General features: G+C 37.3%; 1 protein-coding gene across 1 annotated transcript; it reads right to left on the reverse strand.

Moving 5' to 3' along the window:
* Positions 1–1,041: 1,041 nt before the first annotated feature.
* Positions 1,042–27,706, reverse strand: sgms1a (sphingomyelin synthase 1a). The gene is made up of 6 exons (XM_082144006.1): positions 27,431–27,706; positions 10,049–10,895; positions 6,925–7,042; positions 6,383–6,536; positions 5,999–6,165; positions 1,042–3,540 (listed from the first exon to the last, which is right to left on the reverse strand). Exons 2-6 carry the CDS (start codon positions 10,687–10,689, stop codon positions 3,361–3,363), a joined length of 1,260 nt encoding a protein of 419 aa, XP_082000132.1. The 5' UTR covers positions 10,690–10,895; positions 27,431–27,706; the 3' UTR covers positions 1,042–3,360.
* Between the last annotated feature and the right edge of the window lie 292 nt (positions 27,707–27,998).

The raw sequence follows: 27,998 nt of genomic DNA on the forward strand, positions 1-27,998 counted from the left end.
ATAAATTCATAATAAAACATGATAGTCAAAATGAGATCAAAAGTTAATTATGACATTAAAGTGTCAAAATGTTGACTTAAAAAGACATGACTTTAATATCATAATTTTGACCTTTTAATGTCATAATTAACTTTTTATAATGATTTCAACTTTTTATCTATGATACAAGTCAAAATGATGACTTTAATCACATAATTTTGACTTTTTAAATGAACTTTTTATAATGATTTCAACTTTTTATCTCATTCCTCATAGATTATATTTCATTAGAAATCATAAATGACATAAAAAGGCAGAATTATAAGATGAAGGGTTGAAATGATTTTGTTTTCTTATGTAGCATAAATGGATTTCCATATCAAGGCAAATGGAAATCCTTACATGCAAATGCATTTTCAAAGCAAAACAAGTACTGAGAAAGCTCACCAACGATTAGCTATACAATGTCCCGTGTTTATGCCAGCAATGTTCTTTTAGTTTACACCACTGTTGATTTCTTTGCCTGCTTTGTTAATATGTTGATTTCTGCATGTCAGTTCTTAAAATCTCCTTGTTTTACCAGAAGAGTGATATCATTTAACATGCACCTGGACTAATGTTGTTACGTTGAATAGCGTTAAACAGCATCAGAAATGGGACTGACCAAGGCATGGTTTAATCTGCTTCTGATGGCTTTTACCATCTTAACACATCTGATCAAATATGATTGCAAGATAACAAGATGACAAAATAAAGCATTTTTAACCCTCAGTTTCACAGACAAGGCTTAAGCCTAGTCCCAGACTAGAATGCACGTTTTAACTGATAGCAACTTATCTTAAAATATGTCACTACCATTGCTTTATCACCACCAGTAACGTTTTTTTCCAGGGCAAGTTTATTAAAGCTACTTAAATGTCCTAATTGAATCTAGGCTTAATCTAAGCCCTGTCTTTGAAACCGGGCCTAAATGTTTTTGCAAGTCAGTGTCACGCTACTAGCATTTAAAATAAGAGCTGATGCTTGTAGGAAAGTGATGGAAAATGAATGAAATTTAGACAATTCAGAATATTAAATGTTTTATTCAATATCTGCTCCACTCCTGGTCTCATATTAAGAGATTGTTTAGCACAAATAACCTGGTTTACATTAGACAACAAAGTAATTTGACAATGCTGGATTTATGATTGACAATGAAAAAGAAACAAAACCACAACAAAAACCACATGCATTTAGAGTCATCATAGCACACGGTTCATTTCTCAAGTCATTCAGTTGGCAGTGTAACACAAAGCAAATTAATGTTTGAACAATCTGAATTTCACCGATTCTGGATTAAATAAATACTTCATTATTAAGAACTTAAAATCTTTTATAAGCCAACACTGGTTTGAATGACTTTTCTATGGTAAAAACCAATTAAACGGCATACTGAAGCAATCCATTTCAATATGGTACATGCACTTTGGCCACATTTATCACACATTCACAGGTCTTATCCCACTGTCAGTTTCATATGAAAGACAGAACATAAAACCATCATCAATCAGGCTGTTACTTGGGGGAATAATAAAATAGTGTTTTATCCTGCAGGGTTATTAGCGGGCAGGTCACTGAAGTGCAGGGTTTAGAAGAACTGTGTGGCCTGGCATTATTTTAAAGTGCTTCTGAATTTCCTTCCAGTTCTAAACTGAGGACTGCCACTTATTGTACATTCAAAGATTTGATTAAGGGCCTTTTACAGACCCGTCTCACCTATCATTCAATCTACCCGTCACAAATACTTGGGTGTACCTTCAGTTTCTATTTGGTTCATGCTCCAAAACATGTACAACCCTTCTGGCTTTTTAGTGAGAGACTTGATGATCCTCCCTTTGGCTAGATAGAGGAAGCACATTTTAAGCAAACTCACTCCTTCTGTTACCAAACAAACCACTTTTATGGTTTAAACCACACAATTAGGATAGGTGACAGATGAGCGTGTTATGTTGTACAGTATGCAACAATATGTTATTTAAACGTACATATTACCCCATCTACACACACTTACATCATTATTTTCATGTGTAATATTGTAAACATTCAGTAGGTATGAGTGAATCTTTTCTGTAAAGGAAGACAGTCTGACTTTCCTTAATATTAGGATGGTTTCCAAAGCCTAGCAGTGATTCTCTGATTTTTTTTTTCTTTTTCTTTTTCAAATCAGAGACTGAGCTTATGGTTAACGATTTAATTTAGTTAACAAAACACACACCGGGGCCATTCACACACGTTCTTGCATACATCTGCACCACTTTCAATTGTCTTGCTATGTAAACACGCACTACACACATCTCTTTCCACAACTGCTGCGTTTGGGAAGTTAAAAACAGGTAAACTATTAAAACACATCCTGTGTGAACAGCCCTTAAGTCGTGACAAAACTTGAGCAGTGTTTTGTCGAACGAGCAACCTGATCGAAACATTTCATTTCAAATTAGTTTCTCCTCTATTTCTTCATTTCTCTTGAATCTGTTTGCTAGAACAATGGATGATACGGAGAAGAAAAAGAAAATCATCAGTAATTAATAATTTAACACAATTATCCAATTGAAACATTAGGAAGTGTGCTTCTGGGTTGATTTGAGGGATTGTTGTACTGTGAAAGGCAGAACTGAACTCCCACATTCATAGCTTCTATATAAACATACTACCCCAGGTCAAGCAAAACATTCGGACAGACAACATTGTGGGTTAACACATTATGTAAATGTACATTGTGGATGTATGGATGCATGTGTATGAGTATATTACATGTGTATGTATGTTGATATATATATATATGTGTGTGTGTGTGTGTGTGTGTGTGTGGAAGAAAGGCACTATAAAACACTGAAGCTGTACGGGTTCCAGCTATCAGGAAGGTACAAATCTAAAAAAGATATTCTATTTGGATGACACTTTTTGTAAAATAACCCTGCAAAATATTTAGAAAACATTCTTGCTCCAGATTTATTAAAATTATTACAAAAAGATGCTTTTTAAAAAGAAAATCTGTTTCTATAAGTGTTCCAGTTTATTCAATACAGTTTTGGCAGGTAAATTAACCTTAAATTACATATTCTGCGAGGCCAAGTCCATCGAGGAGACAGCAGGAAGGCTCAGTTTTCTATGACACCAAGGCCTGGCAATTTTTAACCATAAAGAGCAGCAAATAGAATCCAGTTGTTAGACGCTCTGCTCTACATATACATACCTGCTAGGGACATTGAAATGCTTCGAATACTACAAAATGATCGGTGTATATGCGTCACAGTGCTCAACCAGTTTTGCAGGGCTTGATGGGAAGAGCAATTTCTCTTTTAGAGTCTCACAGAGCTCCAGCCAATCAGGAGTCACGGGTCACGACTCACGGGAGTCCAGCTTACTGTACTTAACCCGGGTGCTCGTCATCGTTCGCAACAAGAATGGTAGCTGGTAGTTTCGAGGCACAATGCCACGGACGTTACTCTCAAAGTACTGGAATGGGCCGAACCACCACACACGAGAGAACAGGTTGCCAGTGGAATTTTCCTTTAGAGCCTATAGGAGAGCGAGAGAGATTATGTTAGATTTTGAAATACCAGTTTTCCAGTTCTTCAGAAATTAATCAGATGCAGAAGGAGGAAGAAAGATACCAATCAATTACAGCAACATTCATTTTTCAGCTACACATCCACAGAATCCAAATATTGCCTTGATCAATATAATCAAAGACCATCTCTGTACATATATCACAGAATATTTTTCATAATGTCCTGATAAATGTCTATTATATGCAGTGTTGGGGGTTACATTACAAGTAATGCAAGTTAAGTAATCTGATTACTTTTTCCCAAGTAACTAGTTAAGTAATACATTACTTTTTAATTTATAACAAAACATCTGAGTTACTTTTTCAAATAAGTAATGCAAGTTTTCTTCTGCCTCTCCTGCCCACAGATTGAGAGAAATGGTTAGTAAAGGTGCAGAGGTGTTGTGTAAACACGACTAAATTTGAGTATGCATTTACTCATCTCACTTGCACAAAAACAGATTCAGTATTCCTCAAAAAGAATAAAAAATGCAAACTCAGAATAAATACACAAACCTGCAATAATTAAATATGTAAACACAAATACTTGACTTGACTTAAACATCACATTTGTGTGTTTTATTTATTTACTGCTGAAGTAAGAGAATGGCAGCACAACTGAAAGATTTGTTTGAGCTGCGCCCTCTACTATACAGCCGTGAATTTGCATTTCCTTCAGCCTGAGGCTTTTTAATTTCACTTTTGTTGCGGAAGGAAGAGCCTTTACATTTGCCAAAAATAGAACTTTTGTTTGTTGTTATTAAAAAAAAAAACAAGCAAGCCAGGTCAGGATCATAACAATTTCTGATTTTGATGGCTGCAAAACTCCCAAAAATTTGGGACAGAGGCATGTTTACAACTGTGTCACATCACCTTTTCTTTTTTATTACACTTTTTAATAGTTTGGGAATTAAGGATACTAATTGTTGCAAGTGGATTTTTTGCCCAATCTCGCCTGATACAAGACAACTGTGCAGTCGTTGTGTGATTCTCCTTTTCATGATGGGCCATATATTTTCAATAAGAGACAGATCTGGGCTCCAGGCAGGCCAGTCAAGCACATCTCTTCTACGGTGTAGAGTGTCTAGAAAGAGATCAGGCCTAGAGAACTCAAGGAACCCTGGAAAGGCGTATAGCTCTCTCCTTGCGTTACAGAGATTTGAGATGCACATCTTGATGCAGCATCAGACTGTTAAGTGACAGCGGTTTTCCAAAGTACTCCTGAGCCCATGAGGCTATATTTAACACAGTAACATGATGTTTTCTCATGCGATGCCATCTGAGGGCTCGAAGGTCACACACATTCAACAGAGGTCTCCTGGCTTGCCCTACACAGACCCCTACACAGACTGAGATTTCTCTGGATTCCCTGAATCTTTTCATAATATTATGTATGGTAGAAGGTGAAAGGTTCTTTGCAATCTTGCATCGAGAAATGAGATTATTGAATTGTTTGACAATTCTCTCATGATATTTGGCACAAAGTGATGAGCAATGAACCATCTTTGCTAGCAAAGACTGAGATACTCCTTTTACACTCAAACACGATACCCTCAACTATTACCAATTCAAAAGAGTTTAACTATATTCTATAAGCTTTTCACTTTTATTTAGCCTCTGTCCCAACTTTTTTGGAGTGTATAGCAGCCATCAAAACTTGTGTATATTTATAAAATACAATTAAGTTGTTCAGTGAACGCATTGGAAATCTTTTCTTTGTACTTTTGTCAGGTAAATCAAGTTGAAAGAGAATTAACAAATCATAGATTCTTGATTTCATTGCATTTTACAAAATGCCCCAACTTGATTTGGGGTTGTATTTTTATTCATTACTCAGCACCTTATTTTAATACTAATGTTTATTGTTATTGTTATATTCAGGTCCTCTGTAGTTTTTTCCAGGGTGTATAATAAAAATTGTGAAATAATTGCCCAATAATAACTGCACTTTAATGCGGCAAAAATATTGTACAATGCCAAGATATCCAACTTTCTCATCTGAGCTGATCAGCAGTGTAACAGTGCTCGTCAATGTCAAAATAATGAAGATGGCCAATCAAATTAAAGAGGGCAGGTGTAACTGTTACTTTTTTTAGTCCAAGTATGAACTATACATTTTTTTTATTAATATATAAATATATAAAAACTATATATATATATATATATATATATATATATATATATATATGTGTGTGTGTGTGTGTGTGTGTGTGTGTGTGTTATATAGAATAATATATATATATGGAGTGCATAATACAGCAATAAAAGCATTAAAGCTCTAATTGAAATAAATATACCTCAAGATACCAGCTCTATCATATTTGAGAACCTGATTTTTCAAAAATATTATTTGAAAAATTAAGTGAGCACTAGATGCTTAAATCTGGTAAATCAGCAGAGATTTCTCAGTTTCAACTCCAAATTTACCTGCTGATTGGCCATTGTATGGTACCACCAGAAGAGGCGTGTGGTCATGAAGTAGGCCACCACCACGTCGATGGTGTAGTGGTCATGAGCCAACAGGATGCAGAAGATACCGACAGCACTCAGGCACCAGCAGATCCAGTGGTACCACCAGAACCTCCGTGGAGAATCTGTCACCCATAAACATTTTTTTAATTCTGTGTATTGGTTTCAGTGTAGGCAGAAGTAACAAACTCACAGATGTTTCAATGGTTTTATGTATGCTAGATGGTGTTATTGCTCTTCATGTCCACTAGATGGAGTTATCAACAAATCACAAAAACAACATTCAGACAGAGGCTAAGAATTTGAGTTTTTCCATGATTGTTTATTAATATGTGTACTCACACTCTTTAATAAAGAGGTATGTTAGAGTCAGCATCACTGTGTGCCCACTGTACAGGTAATCTCCACACAAAGAGTGAGAGCCAGTGATTGACAGGCCACCACCTGCCATCATTTTCATTACCCGCCGTGACTGGGCCTCCCAGTCACCAAAGAGCTAGAACACACACACAAACAAATACATTAGCATATACAAGCACAGAAACATGTATAGGTAGACAAACAACTATTTTCTTGACTATATCTTCGTTCTCTCTCACAAACTTTGATTTTAAGGACTAGTTCACAAGTATGAACCCATAAACCAGACAGTGACCAAAAGTTACTTTGCTAGAAACATAAAAATGGTTATGTGTAATATCAAGTTATACAAGCTTTGTTATAGGTCATGATTAACTGTAAATCTCGAAAGACTGTGAAAGATTTTCGATTTCACATCCATCATCCAACTTTAGATCAACAGTATGCCTATTCTAGACCAACATTAACCATCATGGTTTAGTTACAGTGTCGAGGTAAGAGTACTGTCATTCTTCAGCAGTTACCTTGGGGGAACACTTGAAGTGCATGCCTGGCACAGGTAATGTTGTAACGTACATGGTCACGCATCTGTAAAGATACAGGGTTCCCACGATAAAAAAGAACCGGCGACCGATTATGGCCCTGCAAACAGAGAGAAATCAGGTGCAGAGTCAGAGAAAATAACAGCCAGAGAAGGATCATAGGATAGGCCACATGGTTTAAGGATGTCAATGCTAAAGAAAACATTCTTGATTATTTAGTAGTCACAACAGGAGTTCAATTATTGTGACTCAGCAGTTTAGGAGATGACGCCATGAACTCCATGAACACAAGATGGGATCAGCTTTGGGGGATAAAGCAGTGGTTCTTAACAGGGTAGTAGGTAGCCTCAGCAAACTTCCAAATGGGGCCTCAAGATAACTTTTTTTTTTGTTGTAAATAACACAAAAGGCTTAACATAAGCAGCATAATATAGATTTCTCAGTTTCAACTCCAAATTTACATGCTTTGTACCTTTTTTTTTTTTTTTACCTGCCATTGTATGACATCACCAGAAGAGTTACAATTATTTAATTATTTAAAGTAACACAAAAGGCTAACATAAATAATAACATAATTACATAATAACATAAAATGGCTTTAAAAGCCTAAAACTAAATATCAAGATATTTTTCTTATTTTAATTCTCTCTCATGTGTGCGTGTGTGTGTGTGTGCGCGCGTGCTTGTAAAGTTAAGGCCCCAATACACAAGCGAAAACACTTAAATGAAGTGATACACTTTATTTCTTCTGTTCAGTCCGTCAAGGTCAGATGTCCGTGTGTAAAAACATGAACACACTGGAGAACTGCTTTATAGTATAAAATGGAGTTGTACTTCTGTTGAAATGAGACACTGACACCGTTTTTTATGTTTAATACTGTAAAGCTGCTTGCTTTTAAGCAATAAACTTGAAGGGACGTTACTAGAGTGCTGAATTAAAGAGCTTGTGCAAACCCTGTTGCTATGATCAGATGATTTTCTTATGCTTTCTTTAAAAAAATGCTTGGTTTTCTTATATTTTTTCTGTTTATTTTGTTACTGAAAGGAAAGCATGCATAACATGTGTTTACATATTCATCTAAACAATGCTCTCAGCAATGACTATGTTTCCATCCACCTATTTCTATGCACATTTTGGGATATTGCTGGACGGAAACGGCAAGATGCGCATACATTCTTAAAATGCGCATAAAAAAAACCTTAAGCGCTCAACTGAGTCGGATACATTTTTATCCGATAAGAAAACGTGCATAAAATACGATTGAAACACATTTACCAAATAAACTCCTCGATGCGCATCAAAAAAGTAATGCGACTTTGCACGATGGGACAGCATAACCGGACTAACCAGCGGATGGATCTCGTTACACAGCACCTGAAATTGGCCGTTCCGAAATGCCCGAGCTAAGTCTGTTGTCAAAGTGGTTTGGTATAATTTCCTCCAGGAACCGTCTTACACGACTGCGTTCCCAAACAGCAGGCGTGATCTGCCTCCGAAAGCAAGATAACATGACATAACAATAACGCATGTTTTATGCGATATTCCAATTTTGCACATAGCTAGTGTGGGTGGCGTTGGGATGTTCGCTAACAGTATAACACTGCTCATGTATTTCTAACTTCTTTTTACCCCTAAGCGAAGAACGAAAAAGAACTTCGCCGTGAGTACAGTACAGGCCAAAAGTTTGGAAACATTACTATTTTTAATGTTTTTGAAAGAAGTTTCTTCTGCTCATCAAGCATGCATTTAAGCATGATCAAAAATAAAGAAAAAAATGTAATATTGTGATATATTATTACAATTAAAAATAATTGGTTTTCAATTTATTATACTTTAAATGATCATTTATTTCTGTGATGCAAAGCTGAATTTTCAGGATCATTACTCCAGTCTTCAGTGTCACATGTGACATCCAGTCTATCACATGATCCTTTAGAAATAATTCTAATATGATGATTCATTATCAAAGTTGGAAACAGTTCTGCTGCTTAATATTTTTTCATAACCTGTGATACTTTTTTAGGATACTTTGATAAATAAAAAGTAAAAAAAAGTATTTTGTAACAACAATATACTACTGGTCAGTAATTTGGGGTCAGTAATTTTTTTTCTTTCTTTTTTTGAAATAAATCAATACTTTTATTCAGCAAGGATGTGTTAAATTGATAAAAAGTGATAGTAAAGAAGATTTATATTATTAGAAAATATTTTTTTATTTTGAATAAATGCAGTTCTTTTCAACCTTTTATTCATCAAATATATTAGGCACCAGAACTGTTTCCAACACTCAATATTAGAATGATTTCTAAAGGATCATGTGATAGACTGGATGTCACATGTGACACTGAAGACTGGAGTAATGATCCTGAAAATTCAGCTTTGCATCACAGAAATAAATGATAATTTAAAGTATAATAAATTGAAAACCAATGATTTTAAATTGTAATAATATATCACAATATTTAAAAAAAATTCTGTATTTTTGATCAAATAAATGCAAGCTTGATGAGCAGAAGAAACTTCTTTCAAAAACATTAAAAATAGTCATGTTTCCAAACTTTTGGCCTGTTCTGTATATCGGGGCCTTTATGTTTGTGAGGGCCAGTTTGAGATTTCAACCATCAGAGTGAGGACAAAGTAAAGTGAGGACGTTTTGGCCAGTCCTCACTTTCTGACACTTTTAAATGGCTGTTTGAGGGTTAAGACTTGGTTATAGGGAGGGATAGGGTTAGAATTAGGTTAAGGTTAGGATTAGGCATTTAGTTGTGATGGTTATGGCTAGGGGTTTCATTATATCAATGAATGTCCTTGCAAAGATAGCCATAAAAATGTCTGGAAAAGTCATGAAGGTTCATGGGTTAAAAAGAGTGGGATCTAAAAAAAAAAGTAACCGTGTAATTATTTGAACTGCAATTTTTTTAATTATCTTAGTTACTTTTTTATTAGCATATACTAGAACTGTCCATAGATTAAAATACGTAAAAAAAAAAAAAAAAAAAATACACACCAACAACAACAGGGGGCCTTCGAATATTAATGTGGACAATGCGGATCCTTGGAATCAAAGAGGTTGAAAACCACTGGTATAATGAATGAGGAACCAACCTGTGTTTAAGCAGAATCCACTGTGCAAACCACAGTCCCACAAGCAGCATGCCATTGATCTCACAGATGGAAAACGCCCACTCCACGCGATCAAACAGATCAAAGAATTTATCTGGCAGGGGCGGGGACTCTTCTTTGGGTGGGACGCGCTCGTGCACCACTGAGATCACAACTGTTGTTGTGAGAAAGCAACACAGAGCGTACAGGAAGGCCACACCTGTTTTGAACCACTCTGTGGGATACGGTGTTCGCTCCTGCTCAGGCAGAGGCGGAACCAAGATACGAACTGCATCGGAGTGCAAGCTGTTCTTTGAAAAGCCGTTGAGGATCTTGCCGTTGCTAACACTGCCGTTGGCAAGGGCGCCGCTGACGTGTCCGTTGGCGTGGTGACTGTTTTCATGGTTGTTGCTCTTGTGTGCCTTCATGTGGCTGGTGAAGCGCAACGTCTCGATGCGCTCCAAAAGTTGTCGACCACCGTCCCCGGTGACCAGGGACAAAGGCGAGGCGTTAAAGTCTTCCTCAGAGAGTTGCAAGAGGGCAGGGCCGTCCTTGTTCCGCAACGCATCCGTGTACTCCTGCATGCCCTCATCTGTCAGCCAATCGGAGACGTCACTGGCTGTCCACAGCCTCACCTCCTTCATGTCTGGGTGAGAAAGAGTAAGAGGGCCGTTTCAGGGGCTGGGGAGGGGAGTTGAGCCCACACTCAGCAGTTTGGTCCCCCGACAGCAGTCATAGCGTCTCTGGGACATTGGAAGAGAGTAGCTGGGAGGTCCAGCTCTGCGGTGATAAACTCAGTAACTCAGATTTCGCTGAATCCCTTAGTGTCAGTGTGCACCAATGTATGGCCCTGAAAAAGAAAAGCACATTCAAGTTAGCTAACAGACTGTGATTTATACCGAAAAAGCAATTATTTGCCCTAGCAGTAATAGAAAACAATAACATTTGCTGCCAATTATGTAGACATTTGTGTGTCTCAAGAGCATACATCCTGTTCACCAGTTTTGACCAACAACAGTAACAGTGGCATAGCATGGCAAAAAAACAAAACCCTTCATTATATCGCCATTACTCCAGTGTTTGGTCACATGATCCTTTAAAAATCATTCAAATATTGTGATCTGGAGCTCAAGAAACATTTCCTATTATCATCAATGTTGAAACCAGTTGAGCGGCTTAATATTATTTTGAAAACCTTGATACATTTTTTCAGGATTCTTTGATGAACAGAAATATTAAAATGACAGCAGTTATTTGAAGTAGAAATATTTAGTAACATTATAAATGTCTTTACAGTAACATTTGGTCAATTTAATGCATCCACTTATAACCAATAGTTCATAATGATTCATGGGATGTGTCATTCCTTGACTCATAAAATAACTTAAGCACAGTCGACTTTTTCCATTTGTCATACACTTTTCTTTTTTTCTTTTTTTTTTTAGCATGCAATTTTGTAATTAATCTCTGAGCTGTTTGGTTTGGTTCGAAGCTGCAGAAAATAGAAACATGATTAATAACAAATAATTCTTCTCATATATCAGTAGGCCCATAAAGTGTAGCTAATTTTAGAGCTGTGCAAACTATTTAAAAATCTATATTTTCAGCTTTATCTATGTATGTATGCTGACACAGAGCATACAGCTAGATATTATATTACTTGTTACGCAACAATACGCCACATACCCCCTTAATGTTCTGGAATGCGGATAATGACTTCTACTTGCCAAGCTATAACTTGTATGTGTGTGTAATTGAGCATAAACAATACAAAGAGCAAACAAACTTAGACAGAGACAGAGAGAGAGAGAGAGAGAGAGAGAGAGAGAGAGAGAGAGAGAGAGAGAGATTAAAAGTCTCTGACTCAACATTATGGCTGGAAGACCTTTGGTTATTAAATCAGCTTAGGGGAAAAACACTTACACACACACACACATAGAATAACCAGTCAGCATTAAGAAACAACAACAAGTAAATAGCAACTTGGAAATTATGCCAAATAACCACAGGACATTTGTCAGATGACTAGCCAACCATTAGCTTTTATCCTTTTAGCAGCGATAGGAATCTGTGTTGCTCTTAGTGAACTGACCTATGGGCAAAAGCTGATTTAGTTTTTCATTTTCCAAAGCATGTATTGTTCTTTTATTGTAAAATGATGTTTTAGTTTCATTTTTTAAAAGTTCTCTCAACCTTATGATGTCGTTAAACCGGTTCTGTCAGATTCATCAGCTCATCTTGTTTCCTTATTTTATGCGTGACATCACATCACGTTCATAGAAATACAAGGAGTATTTGTGATGGGCATTAACCGTGCTGAAACACTTCCTTCCTTGAAATATCTTTTTGCATTTTAAAAGTTACATTTTGACTTAGGCTGTTAATGAACAATATATTCTTACAGCATCTATCAACCTTTGTTAAAGCAACACTATGTAACTTTTCAACCTTCATAATATATTTCCAAGATCCTTGTGATGGTACATCGACTTACAATAGGTTGAATGACACGTCTGCCATAGCCTGACAGGGTCTGTATCGCTTTTACTGGCACTATGTAACTTCGGTGTTCGGGTAGTAACAAGAGCACAAAAAGAACTACAAAATTCGACTGCTTTACGGCATACGTCACATCCCCCACCACTTCGTCAAATTTGGACGTGAGAGGCCAACCAGCGTTTGTTTTCGGCTTTCGTGCGTATGTTTTTGTCATGGGGGTTGTTTACACCTGGCCACTTCATGCATTTTCTCAGATCGGATAGCTATCCGATCGTGAAAAGTCCAGGTTTAAATGCCCTCCGAAACGCATTTGAGACGGATTTGAATCCGATCCCTCAAACCACTTCAGGAGGAGATCTGAGACGCATTCCAGACGAAACTGGACAAGTGTAAATGCATATGGTTTTTGAAACCACATATGTAAATTGTACTCCTCCCAAAAATGCTAAAAAAAAAATGTTTAAAGCGTGTGAGAGCGTTGTATCGGCTATTATGTTATATCCAGATATGACGACGCGCTGGAACACGCATCACCGCAGATGAGCAACTGCATCAAGCCAACGTGCAAACTATAGCAAATCAAAGTGAAAGTAAGTCGCAGACGCTTAACACACAATCTTCATCATTAAAAGTAAAGAAACGAAATGATCTTACCAGGGCTGTTACTGCTCTCTCTTACTGCGGTCTTTGATTTTGAAATTATAGCTGATGATCTATAAAATGCAGCTCATATCTGTTGCTTTCGGTGACGTGAACTCCATTAAATCTGCATATAGCGCGAGAATTGAAGATCGAATTTAAATCCGTTTCGCAAAAAATACATTTATGTGTCCAGGTGTAAATGGAATCGTTTTGATAAATCAGATAGCTATGCCTCACGAATTAGTTTGCCAGCTGAACTCAGGTGTTGCGAGGTGTATTTATCACGTAGTCCTGAGGGATATATCAGATGACGCTGTTGACGTTGATTCCTGCGATTATCACGAGAACAGCTTTCAATATCTCACATCATTATCATAAATAAGCCTAACGTAGAGGTTGTAAATAGTGTAAACGAGCACAATTTGCAAACTATTATGATAAATTGCAATAATCATGTCTAATGACATCATAACGGCCAATGTTATGAAATAATGCGACGTACATTTAACTTAATTGATGTTATCTGGCATTTTGTAATGTTTACATTCCAATAAAAACAACACAAATTAAATTATACAGTAGGGCTAGACTATAGACTATTTACTTGTGATTTAGCTGCAATCATGTAAAAACGTTATAATATAATATATTTACGACAGTGCAAGTATTCCACAGCGACTCTAGGGGTCGCTGTTTGACAAAAACACAATTTCTACTTAGTGTGGCTTTAATGTTAGCTAATAAAAATGTTCATGTTAGTTTACAGTGCATTAACTAATGTTAACAGATACAACAGTTTTGACAGTTGAGATTAACAACTAAGATTAATACATGCTGCAGAAGTATTGTTCATTGTTAGTTTATGTTAACTTATGTTAACAATAGTCCAAAACCAATGCATTTATATTCATTACAATTAATTATTAACGAGTGTTCAGCTGTTGATTATGCTAATTAGTGTTTACCAGTTTTTCCAGTAATTTATCAGCAGTAAACGGGGTGTATGTTTATGATGATGCATTAGTTATAAGAAAAGCTTCAAATTAACCGTGAACAAACTGACAACTTGAATAAACAAATCTCACCTTGACTAAAATAAAACCTAGCTTACTTAATAAGATTTTCTATAAATCATAATTTAACACTGCTGCTGATGCTTTGTACACAAACCAAATGCATAGCCTTTCCCCCCAAAAATCCCAAAGTGGTGACGCCCAAAACAACTATGGATGGAAAAGCGACAGCATCTGAAAACAAGCGGATTTTGACTAGCTTGTGCGAGAACACCCACGTGGATAAACACAGACATATACAGCTGACAGTGAAATAAAGAACCTGCATGACTGATAAGCAACTCTGAACAAAACAACACAATATTCAAGAAAACATTCGCAAACGCATGGCTTTCACTTCTCACCTTTCTAGACCTACGGTCTTCCTCTTTTTTTAATCAGACATCAGATATTTCCCATTGCTCATTCTCTTGTCAGAAAACGCTTTACATTTTAATTTAAAATATATTGTAACACTGATTTAGCATTTACAAATTTTTCCCGAGGGTGTCACATGTTAGTCGTATTACAGTGTAGATCTTCATAATTTAATGATGTGACCATAAAAAAAATTAAAATTAAAAAATTACACCTATACACTGGTGATTCTTCAAAACCCTTTTGTCTTCTTTAAATCTTAAAAATATTAAGGATCTGATCATTGCCTTGTTCACCCAGTTTCACTGTCTGATAATTACTAAGGCAAGGAACAATTCAATTGGATTTCATGCAATGCCGTATCATAGAAAATACAATATCATGAAATTTAATGGAATTTAATGTCATAGTTTTATAGAATTCCAAGGAATCTCATGACATTTCATTTCGCACTATTCTAACAATCCACAAAATTCTGTGAAATTGAATAACATTCAATTCCAAAACATAAAATGTATTTTATGACCTTTTTTTATCATTTAAAAAATATATATTTCAAAGACACAATGCTAAAGTTTGAGCTATTATATCCTCCTCATTATCCTTTAAAACTAAAGGATTTCAACATTTTCTTTCTTTTTAAAATAATCTTAGGTGACAGAAAAATTTCATTTTTGCATTTTACAAAACCATTCAACAATACCAGCATTTAGCTTTAGCATGACTGAATAAACATCACAGTAGAAACGTACAGGCTTTTCATTTGTGTATAGCTGCACAGTTTTGATAACCTCATTTTACATCATCTTAAAACAAACATGGCCTCTAAACACACCTGGCTCAGTTTCCATTCACAAAAGGTGGCAAATATTTACAGAACACACACGTACAAGGACGCAACTCCTTTCAAATATGCATCCAAGCAAAAGAAAAAGACTATAGAAAAATTAACAGAAGAGTCATCCGGCCATTGAAATCTACGTCATTGCAATATTGTTCGTTCTTTATTATGCAGTCCAGCTGATGGTGAGGTGGAAACAGTCATGCATGTCATTGGTGAAACTTTTAACACATGATGACACGCATGAAATTTATGAAAAAAAAACACACCTGCTGCTATCACAAAAGAATACCTATTGGACTAAACATAGCCAATATTACATAAAGATCAATGTTGGGCCAAACAGCACACAGTGATGTCTTTACTAACAGTTTGTCATGCAGCAGAACACACACACACACACACAGACTCTTGTACATCTATCTTTATGAGGACATTCATTGACACAATGCAATCTCTAGCCGCTTACCCTAACCTTACCCATCACAACTAAGTACCTAACCCGAACCCGAACCCTGACCCTAAACCTAACCTAATTATAACCTTATCCCTAAAACCAAGTCTTGACCCTCAAACAGGCCTTTAATGGCTCGTTTCCACTGAGCAGTACAGTACGGTACGGTACAGTACGGTACGGTTCGGGTCTGTTAACCATGATCTGGCTAGCGTTTCCACTGCCAACAGTACCCTTACTTGATGGGCGTGGTGTTTCGATCGACGTCATATCGCGCGAAGAAGAACATAGTAAACTACAATGGATGACATATACAGCAGATCTTGTTCTTGCTCCTCGACATGTTTGTCACAAGAAGACAAGCGCCGACATTAGGCTTTTCTCAATATTAAGTACGCAAAGTTTGTACTTGCCATGTGCGACTCCTACATGCAAATGGTACAGCGCGTTCTTAAAAGGTCACTCAGCTCGCTCTGCTACTCCGGTTATCTCTGTTACTCTGTATGTACATTTTAAGCAACAATAAAACGAAATATGTTATAAAACACTACTCTGCCTCTTTTCGTTTTCATTTAAATAAATTAAACATTATAGGGACACAAATGTGGTTCATGCACAACGCATATTGACTGCACGTTATACGTTATTCTATTTAACGTTATAACAAAACGAAATTTAAAACACAACCCTAACGTTACCTCTTTTCGTTTAAAAAAAAAAAATAATTACACATATTACAGGCAATATATGCATTTGTACAAATGTTGCAATAAACATCAGTGATAATCTTGTAATAAGAAAATGACAAGAAACCATATTTCTTTTTGTAAAATTTCAGTTTTATCAATAATAGCCCATATAAAAGTTTAAGTAAAAGGTACAAGAAGCTATACAATAAGAAATAAAGCAAACAATTCAGTCAAATGTCCAAATGCTGCGCTCTAGTCTAACATTACAACAGTAAAGTTAAATACAAATAGCCTATAATATGAAACTAAACTTAGCCCTCGGCCAAAACGATTGACAGGGAACGAATTACATATTCACGAGACCAAAGATCGCCCGTTAGGTCTACACAAGACGAATTATATCTCATGTTTAACCACTACCGTCGGAGTCATCGGCGAACGTCAGAAGAACTAACTTAGCCGAGGAAAGGCTCATCCAGCCGGGAAACATGAGCGCCGAGCGCCCGCTGATCGCATGGATCTCACAACCGGGGAAAAACAAATCATCTTTATAAATAAACCACAGATTTGAGCTTTAAACAACTACATTCTCGCCTGAAAAACTCTTAAAATTACATTTCGTGACACAGTAACAGTAGTATTATATTAAACTGTATATTAAAAAATGGCGCTTCTTATGTTGTCATTCCCCTCGTAGCACGCGCAAGTGACGATTCTCTGTCAACCAATCAACGTCCTGCAGTGAGTCTAGCTCCACCTTTTAGTACCGTACCACTGTGCTAGGTACCCCAACGGAAGGGTACCCAAAAAGTGGTACGGTACGGTTCGGCTTTTTGGTACCATTCTCAACTTTTGGCAGTGGAAACGCAAATAAAAGGGTACCGACCCGTACCGTACCGTACTGTACCGCTCGGTGGAAACGCGCCATAAATGGCTCTCAGAAAGTGAGGACCGGACAAAATGTGCTCTCTTTACTCTCTTTGTCCTCACTCCAATGGTCTAAAACTCAAACTGGTCCTCACAAAGATAGTTGTACAAGTACACACACACACACACACACACACACACACACACACACACACACACACACACACACACACACACACACACACACACACACACACACACACACACACACACACACACTTGTGCAGGTCAGTACACAAACAGGACAGATAAGCACTCTCTCTCTCTTGGTAAAAGCCACAGTTCTCTTTAAAGTAACAGCAGTAATAAATAGCTTATTTGCCTTTATTCACATTAAGTGCACTAGCTGGATATAAAGATTTGCTTACAACTGGACAATTTGGTTAATATTTAAATTTTCCAAGCAGTTAAACGCACATGAAAGTAAAAGTCATTTGTTTGGCAACCCATACAATTCTATCTGTCATTTCTGAATGGTAGAAATACAATATGTTATACTTTTGTGGCATCATACTTTTGGTTTAGTTCAGACTTTTATCATTTAAGTCACATTTAAGAAACAGTGTGTTGGGTTAGGCCTAGATCCGTAACGTTAGTGGAGTTCATATGACTATTAAAATTGCAGATATGTACATGCAGTTATCAGCAAAATTATCTCAAGAAGTCTTACGCATTTCAATCCTTTAGGAACTGTTTCACATTTTACTTGTTATCTGAAAACACAAAAATCTAATTTAACAGATGACATTAAAATGCTTATCTAATTATCTTTCAATTTTGCCAGAGGGCTCAGTCAAGCCCAAAATGTGAATATTCAACATCTCAAGACAGGAAATCAAAGGTCATGCTGTTGAGTAATTTATGGAAGACGCAGGTGTATGAACCACCAGTTGTGCAACCATAATCACTGAGAGATACTATCCTTGAGAGCTGCGGTTTCTCTACTTTCCCACAAGCTCTAGTTCTTGACTGTGAGAAAGCAAATGTTTATTTAGAGAAGAAAAGCAAACCATCTACTAGAATCTCTGACTGTGCTCTGCAAGTGTGTGTGTGTTTGGATTTTTCCATTAGAAGACGTTTTCAGTGTCCATCTCCGTGACACCATATTGTGCAAATTAATTCATCAGTGCTTCAAAGACTACATAAACACCATTTTGGTGCTCAGCCCTACATCTACAGCACACATCCTCCTCACAGACATGAACCTTAAACCGGAATCTGCCACAGATGCCATTTTGTTATTTCCATTTATTAGGGCAGGGGCCTTAAGTTCCTGTAGGGCGAGAGACCTGCAGAGTTTAGATTCAATGCTAATTTTAACACACCTGATCCAGCTAATCAAGTCCTTCAGGCTTATTTGAAAACTAATGCTGCCTTTGCATGCTGTCGGAATTATCATAAATGAGTTTCCTAGTTCAAAACTGGACATGAACGCCATCTCCAGTCGTATTTACCACTGGGAAGCTCGGGGATTCATTTTGATATCCAAGTTCCTTAATTGGACGAGCCATAAACTTTAAACTTGGCGGAGGGGAGAAGCATTGCTGCTGTGACTGCTATTCTTATTAGTTTTCTCCAACAGTGTCATAGTGTCTGTCTTGTCATTAAAGTAATGCATATTTACTTATATGAATCATTTAAAGCATATTGTATGTATTTGACAGAAACTTCTAGAATCACCAGCAAGCTGACTATCTAGATAGCATGCTAAATGTTTAGGCCTATAGTTGTTAAAGAATGGGAAGCTAAATATCATTTTTAGCTTTAATAAGATTTTCTCAATCATTAAGAAAGAATAAACCTGGTGTCCTCCATGATTCCTGGTCGTTCCGACAACAAAGCAGTTGAATGCAGGAAGTAGGAAGTAAGAAATTACGATAGCACGTGAAGGCAGCATGTTTGAGCAGGGTTGGAAACTAAACTCTATAGGGCTCGAATCAAACTCGAATCAAACCCATGGCCTTAGCATTGCTAGAACCATGCTCTACCAAATATGGGCTACAGGAATGCAACTTAAACAGCTGATTCAAGTGGGACTTTTGTTTTCTACTCAATTTATATGAAGAGAGAAAGCTATTTATTTGTGAGGGCAGTTTAAGGGACCGTTTACCCAGAAATTATTATTTTGTCATCATTTGACATCATCACTCATCCTCATGTCATTCCAAACCTGTATGACTTTCTTTCTTATGTGGATATAAAAGAAGGTATTCTGAAGAATGTTTCTGAAGAACTGTCTTTTGTCCATACCAGTGAAAGTACAAGGGGAACTTCATTGACTTTCATTGTATCTTCTTTTGTTTTCCATTGAAGAATGGGGTTTGCGATTATATAAATATACACACACATTCTCCTTTCACATACATACATTTCTATGTGAAAGGAGACTGTATGTGTGTGAGAGCAGAAATGTATGTATGTGAAAGGAGAATGTATGTGTGTGTGAGAGTAGAAATGTATGTATGTGAAAGGAGAATGTATGTGTGTGTGTGCGTATAGAAATGTATATATGTGTGTGACAGTAGAAATGTATGTATGTGAAAGGAGTATGTATGTGTGTGACAGTAGAAATGTACAGTACTGTGCAAAAGTCTTAGGCATGTTAATATCCCCCCCCACAAGGAGTCGGTATGATCTGATCTCACCATCATCGAGTCCGTCTGTGATTACATGAAGAAACAGAAAAAACTGAGACAAACTAAATCCAGAAGAACTGCGGGAACGTCTCCAAGATGCTTGAAGAAACCTTCCTGCAAAGCTGCAGTACTGTGAAAAGTACTGGCACTTGTGTTAAAATGCTGTAAAGTGAGAATGCTTTCAAAAATAAAATCACAAATTGAATTTATTTATGATTTAACTTCTATTAACTAATTCAAATCAATATATGGTGTAACGACCCTTTGCGTTTAAAACGGCTTTTGTCCAGGTACACTTGCGCATAGAAAGGTAGCTTTGCAGGAAGGTTTCTTCAAGCATCTTGGAGACGTTCCCACAGTTCTTCTGGATTTAGTTTGTCTCGGTTTTTTCTGTTTCTTCATGTAATCACAGACAGACTCGATGATGGTGAGATCAGATCATACCGGCTGATGTCAGACTCCTTGTGCATACACAAATCTCACTGGATTATTACAATTAATGGCAAAAAGAATGTTAGGAAATGTAAACTGATATTTCCCTGCTGACACACTACAGCAAAATATATAAATAACTGCTTAAAACCATTGGGGGGGGGGGGGGGGGGGGGGGTATTAACATATATATTAACATGCCTAAGACTTTTGCACAGTACTATATGTATGTGAAAGGAGAATGTATGTGTGTGACAGTAGAAATATGTGTATGTGAAAGGAGAACGTGTATGTGTGTGCGTATAAAAATGTATGTATGTGAAAGGAGAATGTATGAGTGTGACAGTAGAAATGTGTGTATGTGAAAGGAGAACGTGTTTGTGTGTGCGTATAAAAATGTATGTATGTGAAAAGAGAATGTATGAGTGTGACAGTAGAAATGTGTGTATATGAAAGGAGAATGTATGAGTGTGACAGTAGAAATGTGTGTATGTGAAAGGAGAATGTATGAGTGTGACAGTAGAAATGTGTGTATGTGAAAGGAGAATGTATGAGTGTGACAGTAGAAATGTATGTATGTGAAAGGAGAATGTATGAGTGTGACAGTAGAAATGTGTGTATGTGAAAAGAGAATGTATGAGATGAGTGTGACAGTAGAAATGTGTGTATGTGAAAGGAGAATGTATGAGTGTGACAGTAGAAATGTGTGTATGGAAAAGAGAATGTATGAGATGAGTGTGACAGTAGAAATGTGTGTATGTGAAAAGAGAATGCATGAGTGTGACAGTAGAAATGTGTGTATGTGAAAGGAGAATGTATGAGTGTGACAGTAGAAATGTGTGTATGGAAAAGAGAATGTATGAGATGAGTGTGACAGTAGAAATGTATGTATGTGAAAAGAGAATGCATGAGTGTGACAGTAGAAATGTGTGTATGTGAAAGGAGAATGTATGTGTGTGACAGTAGAAATGTGTGTATGTGAAAGGAGAACGTGTTTGTGTGTGCGTATAAAAATGTATGTATGTGAAAAGAGAATGTATGAGTGTGACAGTAGAAATGTGTGTATGTGAAAGGAGAATGTATGAGTGTGACAGTAGAAATGTGTGTATGTGAAAAGAGAATGTATGAGTGTGACAGTAGAAATGTGTGTATGTGAAAGGAGAATGTATGAGTGTGACAGTAGAAATGTGTGTATGTGAAAGGAGAATGTATGTGTGTGACAGTAGAAGAATGGATTTTGGCTTGTACGGCCCCTCATACTATGAGTTTATATATTACTGGCAGTTTATACGGTGACAGGATGCACGTAACTAAGCAACAGAGCTGATGTCCGTTAAAAAAGAGGCAATTATGAAGAAGTAGTAGGCCTAGCCTATGTCCCAAAACTGTATACTCTTCTGCTTCACACTCTAAAGTACTTTTTCTTCACAAAAACAGTACATACATTTAAGGCATAGTACAAGTAGGCGAATTGGGATGCAGCAATAGAGTTATTCAATAACTTTCAAAAGGCTGATTAATTCAGGAATAAATGGCTTTCATTATGAACGGGCCATTGAATCATTGGTTCACCTGATTGATTGGCTTAAAATGCAGATTCATTCAGAAACTAAACACCACTGTGTGTTGCTCAGAGACAGACAACAGTTCTGCTCTGGCTTTATGTGTAGGCTAATATTAAAAATGAACGCATTATTTTTTCCCCATAACTGATTAATTAAACTAATTATTTATACGAACAGGATTACTCCTGTCCTGACCCAGCAATAGAGATTACCATGCGTGGTGGACTATGCATACACATAATCGTTGGTATTTCCTCAAAGAAAAAGTTTTATAAATCTCCTTAAGTTGTCCATTGATATTGTCCACAAGACTGTTGAAGGTCTTTTTATTCCCACACCCTGCCTTTGTGTGTGTGTGTGGATAATGAGAAGGAGCATCTGCTACTCTTATCTTCAAAATACAGTCCCTTATTTTCTTGTAATGAAATACAATGTAACTGTTGTTATACAAAACATGTACTCCTCCTTTCGTGCGACCTTGACCATGTCCTCATCCATCCCAGCTCCTCTAAACACCTGCGGCTCTAGGTACAAACTCCAATAACCTCAGCTCTACCGGCTTTGCATTTGCATTTTTAAAAGTTTCAATCAATTAATCTTATTAGTATGCATGTTCTCATAACCATCCCCAAAGCAGGAACTATCTGACCTCAACATAACTTGGACATTTATGCCCACATTCCCATTTTAGTAACTCAACCACAACGCACTTCCTCAAATTTAAGTTTCCCTGCCACACATGTATAAATTTCTCTTCCTTATTTTCTTTTTCAATCCCACTTTTTCCCTCATGTTTTCTTTCTCTTAATTTTGTTTGTAATACCACACAATTAATTTGCATAAAAATACAGCCAGGAACAGTAATGTACAGTAAACCCTGGACAGTTTATTGTAAATACATTTTTTGGTTTACACTATTTACTCTTTGTTCTTTGCCCGCAGCATAATGAACCACTGAACACACAAACACACACATCCATTAACACACACATCCATAAACACTGGCACACTGAAACAAAGTAGCCATTAGTGTGTAAAGAGTGAAATGTCTTATAGTATAATCTTACAAATTACAAGAACACTGTGCTACAAACAGAGTGGTATTGAGGGCATTTGGGTCTCCCAAAACATGCTTTAAAGTCGTTATTACCTCATTATACTCACTCAGTGCCTTCACATTTTGTTAATAAGATTAAATTCTGATATTTCACCTCCTTAATATTCATTGAGTGCAGTAATCGTGTATTTTTATGCATGTGATGAAGTGAAGTGTGTAATCAGTGCATTAACTGGTTGAAAACACAGCTGGAATACTCCAGAGTCTTACACTTAAAACCACATCAAAACACCACCTGCCATCTAAATGCACGTATAGAAGCTTGTCTAACATTCATACACACATGATTGCGAGGTATTGCAAACCGCAGTTGGTTTGCATAGCTTTCGAAGAGTAAATGGGTGTTCTCACACTTGGCAGGTTTGGTTTGGTTTGGAACGCAACATGGACCAAAAGACATCTAAAAGAACCAAAAACAGGACATGATGTTAACTGATACGACTCTAAAAAGGACAGAATTCTGAAGCATACCTGGTTTTCATAACTGTAGGAGCTACGTTGCCCATCCCAATACAGTTTGGTACAGGCACGCAGTCCGTGAGGATGTTAACGGTGGGTCCTTATGGTAGTATGTCAGGCAGGAAATCTAAACATTCTCCTATCATCCATCGACCTCAAATATGGCTTATCATTTGAAACATGTAAGTATCAGCAACTTAACATGGCCGCTTGCTCTAACGTTAACCTAGATAAATGTGGGCTATTAGGCGCATATCGAAGTGTTCGCTAAAGTAATAGCGCGCTTACAGTGTGACATGGAGGGACCGGCACGGCACGATAACTTGCATTTTTTTTCCTGATAACAGCGAAAACTTCTTAAAAATACTCTGTCAATTATGGTCATACAGACAAGGGATCTTTTGAAACTGTAAAGGTACTTTTATTTGTATAAACTCACAATTACAAAAAAACGTTGTGCGTTTGTAAACTATATAATACAAAAAGAATATGTGCTTTCTGCCGTCTCGGTCTCTGTGAACTGGAGCGCGTCACAAAAATGAACCGAAACTCAGCATATAGGCTACTTGCCTCACAGACATGAGAAATATATCTATGGAAAGCTTGAAACGTCTACTTTTAAATGAACCAATTCAAATCGTCAACAAATACTCTCTGATTAAAAATGCATTTCTCTCTATAGGTGCATCCACTAATAGGCTACTACGGAAATGGCGAGTCAGCATCAACAACATCATCTGCGCACCCGACACTGAATCAGAAAACACTAGTTTATTAATAAATAATTAAAATCTCACCTTGCTATTTTTTCTGACACATTCATAATCATTACTTATGACAAGCTTTATATGTGTGCTTGAGCAGGGAATAGGCTATATATCACGCCTTCACAGTTCACACACACACACACACACACACACACACACACACACACACACACACACACACACACACACACACACACACACACACACACACACGTGATCTGTGACAGAGGGGACCTACTAATGTCTCCTATGATAAGGTGTCCCCTCATTGAGCCCACCCATTAAAAAAAAAAAACACTGCCCAATGATTTTAAGGGACGGCACTGCTCGTGAATGTTGTTATTAACCTCCTTGGGATATTGATGATAAAAATATAGACCTCTTCCTATAATTAGACTGTATGACACTTCACTTTAAGTAGGACACATTGTATGAAAGTAAAACACAGGAACAAGAGAATGTGTGTCTGAGTAAAAAAATGAAAAACAGAGATAAAGAAATCACTGGAAACACTGAAAGTGAAAGGGTGGAGTATGAAAGAAACTGAAGAGACATGTCATAAAGTCTCCACATCCTATTCATACATACATTGCAAAACCAGATGCATAACTGGTTTTATTCTTACATCACATCTAACGTGTTTAAGATCACATGGATACGTGGAATAACATCTCACCAGCAGAGGTGTAAAGTCCAGGTTCAGAAAGTAAAAGTCCTCCTCAGTATTTTGTTCCAATCACCTGGATTTGCACAGTTTTTCAGCCAGGAGATAAAACTAATTAGTGAAATCAGTTGGAGGAGTTCATGGGTGGAATAAACGTATGGCAGGACTTGTACTTTCTGACCCCTGGACTTTACACCTCTGCTCACCAGAGACCAGTGATTTATATCTTCCTTTATACATATAGGCCTATGGTTGAAACACGGCCATATCAGCATGTTGCTATCTCCCTCTTTCCTGCTCTCCTTTCCAGTATTTAGAAACACATTTTTCTCACTATGGCTTCCATGATGTGGCCCAGTTTCAAGTCATTCCTGAGTCTCTTTAGACTGAAACAATCTGTAACCTTGGGTCTCAAACTGCAGAACTATGGCCAACTCAACAACACGGAAAACATCAGTAGATTTTATTCAGCTTTCCCTCCATGCCCTAAAAAAGATCAGGCAATTTTCGATGTGGCTTAAGACCAACTGTTTTAACTCTTCTCTCCTATTAAGGTCATGTGATTTTACAGCATTTTGACGGGTCAATACTCTCTTCCAAGATATTCTCCATTTACTGTAAAGCAGAAAGAACAAGGTCAAAGTCCTCACTGCTTTCAGTACATTAAGTATCAACTGTGAGGACGCAGCAGTAGTTTTACAGCTCTAGTGGACAAATATTAATCAATGTTAGAAATATCAAGAGACATGTGAGAGCCATCAGGCATCACTCATGTGTATCTGAATGGATTCAGAGTGAGTGCAAAAAAAGCTCACTGGAATTCAGGTACAAATAATATTTTGCCTGCCACCGTTACAACAGACCAGAAGACTTTACCCAAAATTAATATTTAATTTACTCACCCTCGTGTTGTTAAAAAAAAACACATATGACTTTATTTCCATGGAGCTCAAAAAGAGAAGTTATAGCCATAATAACAGACTCAGTCACTATTCATTTTAGTTCATGGAAAAGGATGGAAAATAAGTGAAAGGTTTTCTAAAACATCTCCCTCTTTTATTCCACGAAAAAACAGGAAGAAGGAAAGTCATACAGGTTTGGAACCATGTTGGAGCAATTGGCCTGAAGCTTGGCTTGAAACCACCCAAAGGAGGTCATAAAAACTGTGAAATATTGTTTTAAATACATCCATAAACTTTTTACATAAGCATTTTCCAACAACGTTTAGTAAACAAAAATGAGGCTACAGAAGCTAGTCCAAATCTGATTTTTGTGCATATCTGATTTAGCAAGTGTGAAAGGCAATAATATTATTAACAATAATAAATAAAAATTCACATGAAATCCGAAATCCATTTCAAGCAACATTTAGATGAAGTTTAAAATATTAAAATAATTTCTGGAAATCGTTTCAGTCTGACTGCTCTGAAAGCAGACCGAATGCGCCAATGTACGAACAGAAAGGTAAGAGCTGTCATTAATTATCGTGTTATTACAGACTCACACTTAACCATACATCTCGAAAATTGTTAGTGTTTTGTATAAAGCGTCTTTACGTCGGTTGACATCACATTAGTAAAATTATACTAGGGGGAGCCCTTGTAGGGACTCAATTTGACTTGAGCGAGGCGAAAATAACAGACTGAAAGTCACTGGATACTTCTCACAATGAATTTGATTTTGGGGTGAACGATACCTTAATCGTTCGGTGGCATAGTTGGCAAAGATTTTAATTAGGACATGTTAAATCGGGTTAAGTGACGTAAACAACAACCACAGAGAGCAACATGTGGGCCACTCAGCCTCTTGACAATGTTAACAAAAGCCTCTTCGCACCTGACTCGACAGCATGTCAATGAGTCACTGTGATTATTTTTGCGGTTTTCATTAACTAGGCTATAATAATGCGTCTGGCGCGTTATGCTTGATTACACTACACTACGAAATCACCATCAAATATGCTTTCCACTAATATTGCGTGGCAAATTCTGGCATTGCCTGCCGGTGTGTCGTGTCATAACGCCTCTTTACCTTCGGAAACGGTAGAGCTGGTCCAGATGACTAGGCAAGCGATTAAAGAGAGATTACACAGTAAAGGATCATTCGACCCTAGTGGAAAATAAATCCCCCTAGTCCACAGTGGGCGGTTATTATTTACATATAACGTTAGAGGACTAGCTAGTTGACGTCAAAATACAAGAAACGTGTTCTTAGAAAGGCCCTGGAGAAGTAGAGATCAACAGCTCCGTTGAGTCGAACTCACCGTGTTGGTTTTTCTTTTCTTTTTTTCCCAAAGGAGACTTGTAGCTGGTCCGATCCCGAGCCGTGGCGATCCAACGCGATCGCGAACCAGGCCAAAACAACACGCCTCTCCTGACAATCCCGCTTTCGCGTAATATATCCTCGTCAGAAGTCGGTAGCTGTGTTGTGATGGGGCTGCTGGTGGTTTTGGCCGCGTAAACGAAACTGGAGACGTGCGCGTCAGTGGGCGGATTGCTAAAAATCGGTCGGTGCTGCGTGAAGAAGAAAGAGGAGGAGGGAGGGGGGATCCCGTCTTCTTCCACTGCCTGTGACGTGATACTCAACGCCCCGCCCCCACTCCGAGGTCCAACCAGAATGTAACACTGGATTTACATTCACAAGTGAAGTCGATATTTTAGCCACATTCTTGTCCGTGGCAAAATAGGTTCAATAGAATTACATTTAGTTATTTTTTGTATGTTTAGTTGCTCTACAGACGCCTTATAGTCATACAATAGGCTACCTGTTTTCCCTTTTCAAGTTGAATAGCTATGAAGCGGTTAATTTAAACGAATTCGTTCAATGAAAAT

Source organism: Leuciscus leuciscus (genome assembly GCF_965113295.1).
Source record: "Leuciscus leuciscus genome assembly, chromosome: 17".
NCBI lineage: Eukaryota > Metazoa > Chordata > Actinopteri > Cypriniformes > Leuciscidae > Leuciscus > Leuciscus leuciscus.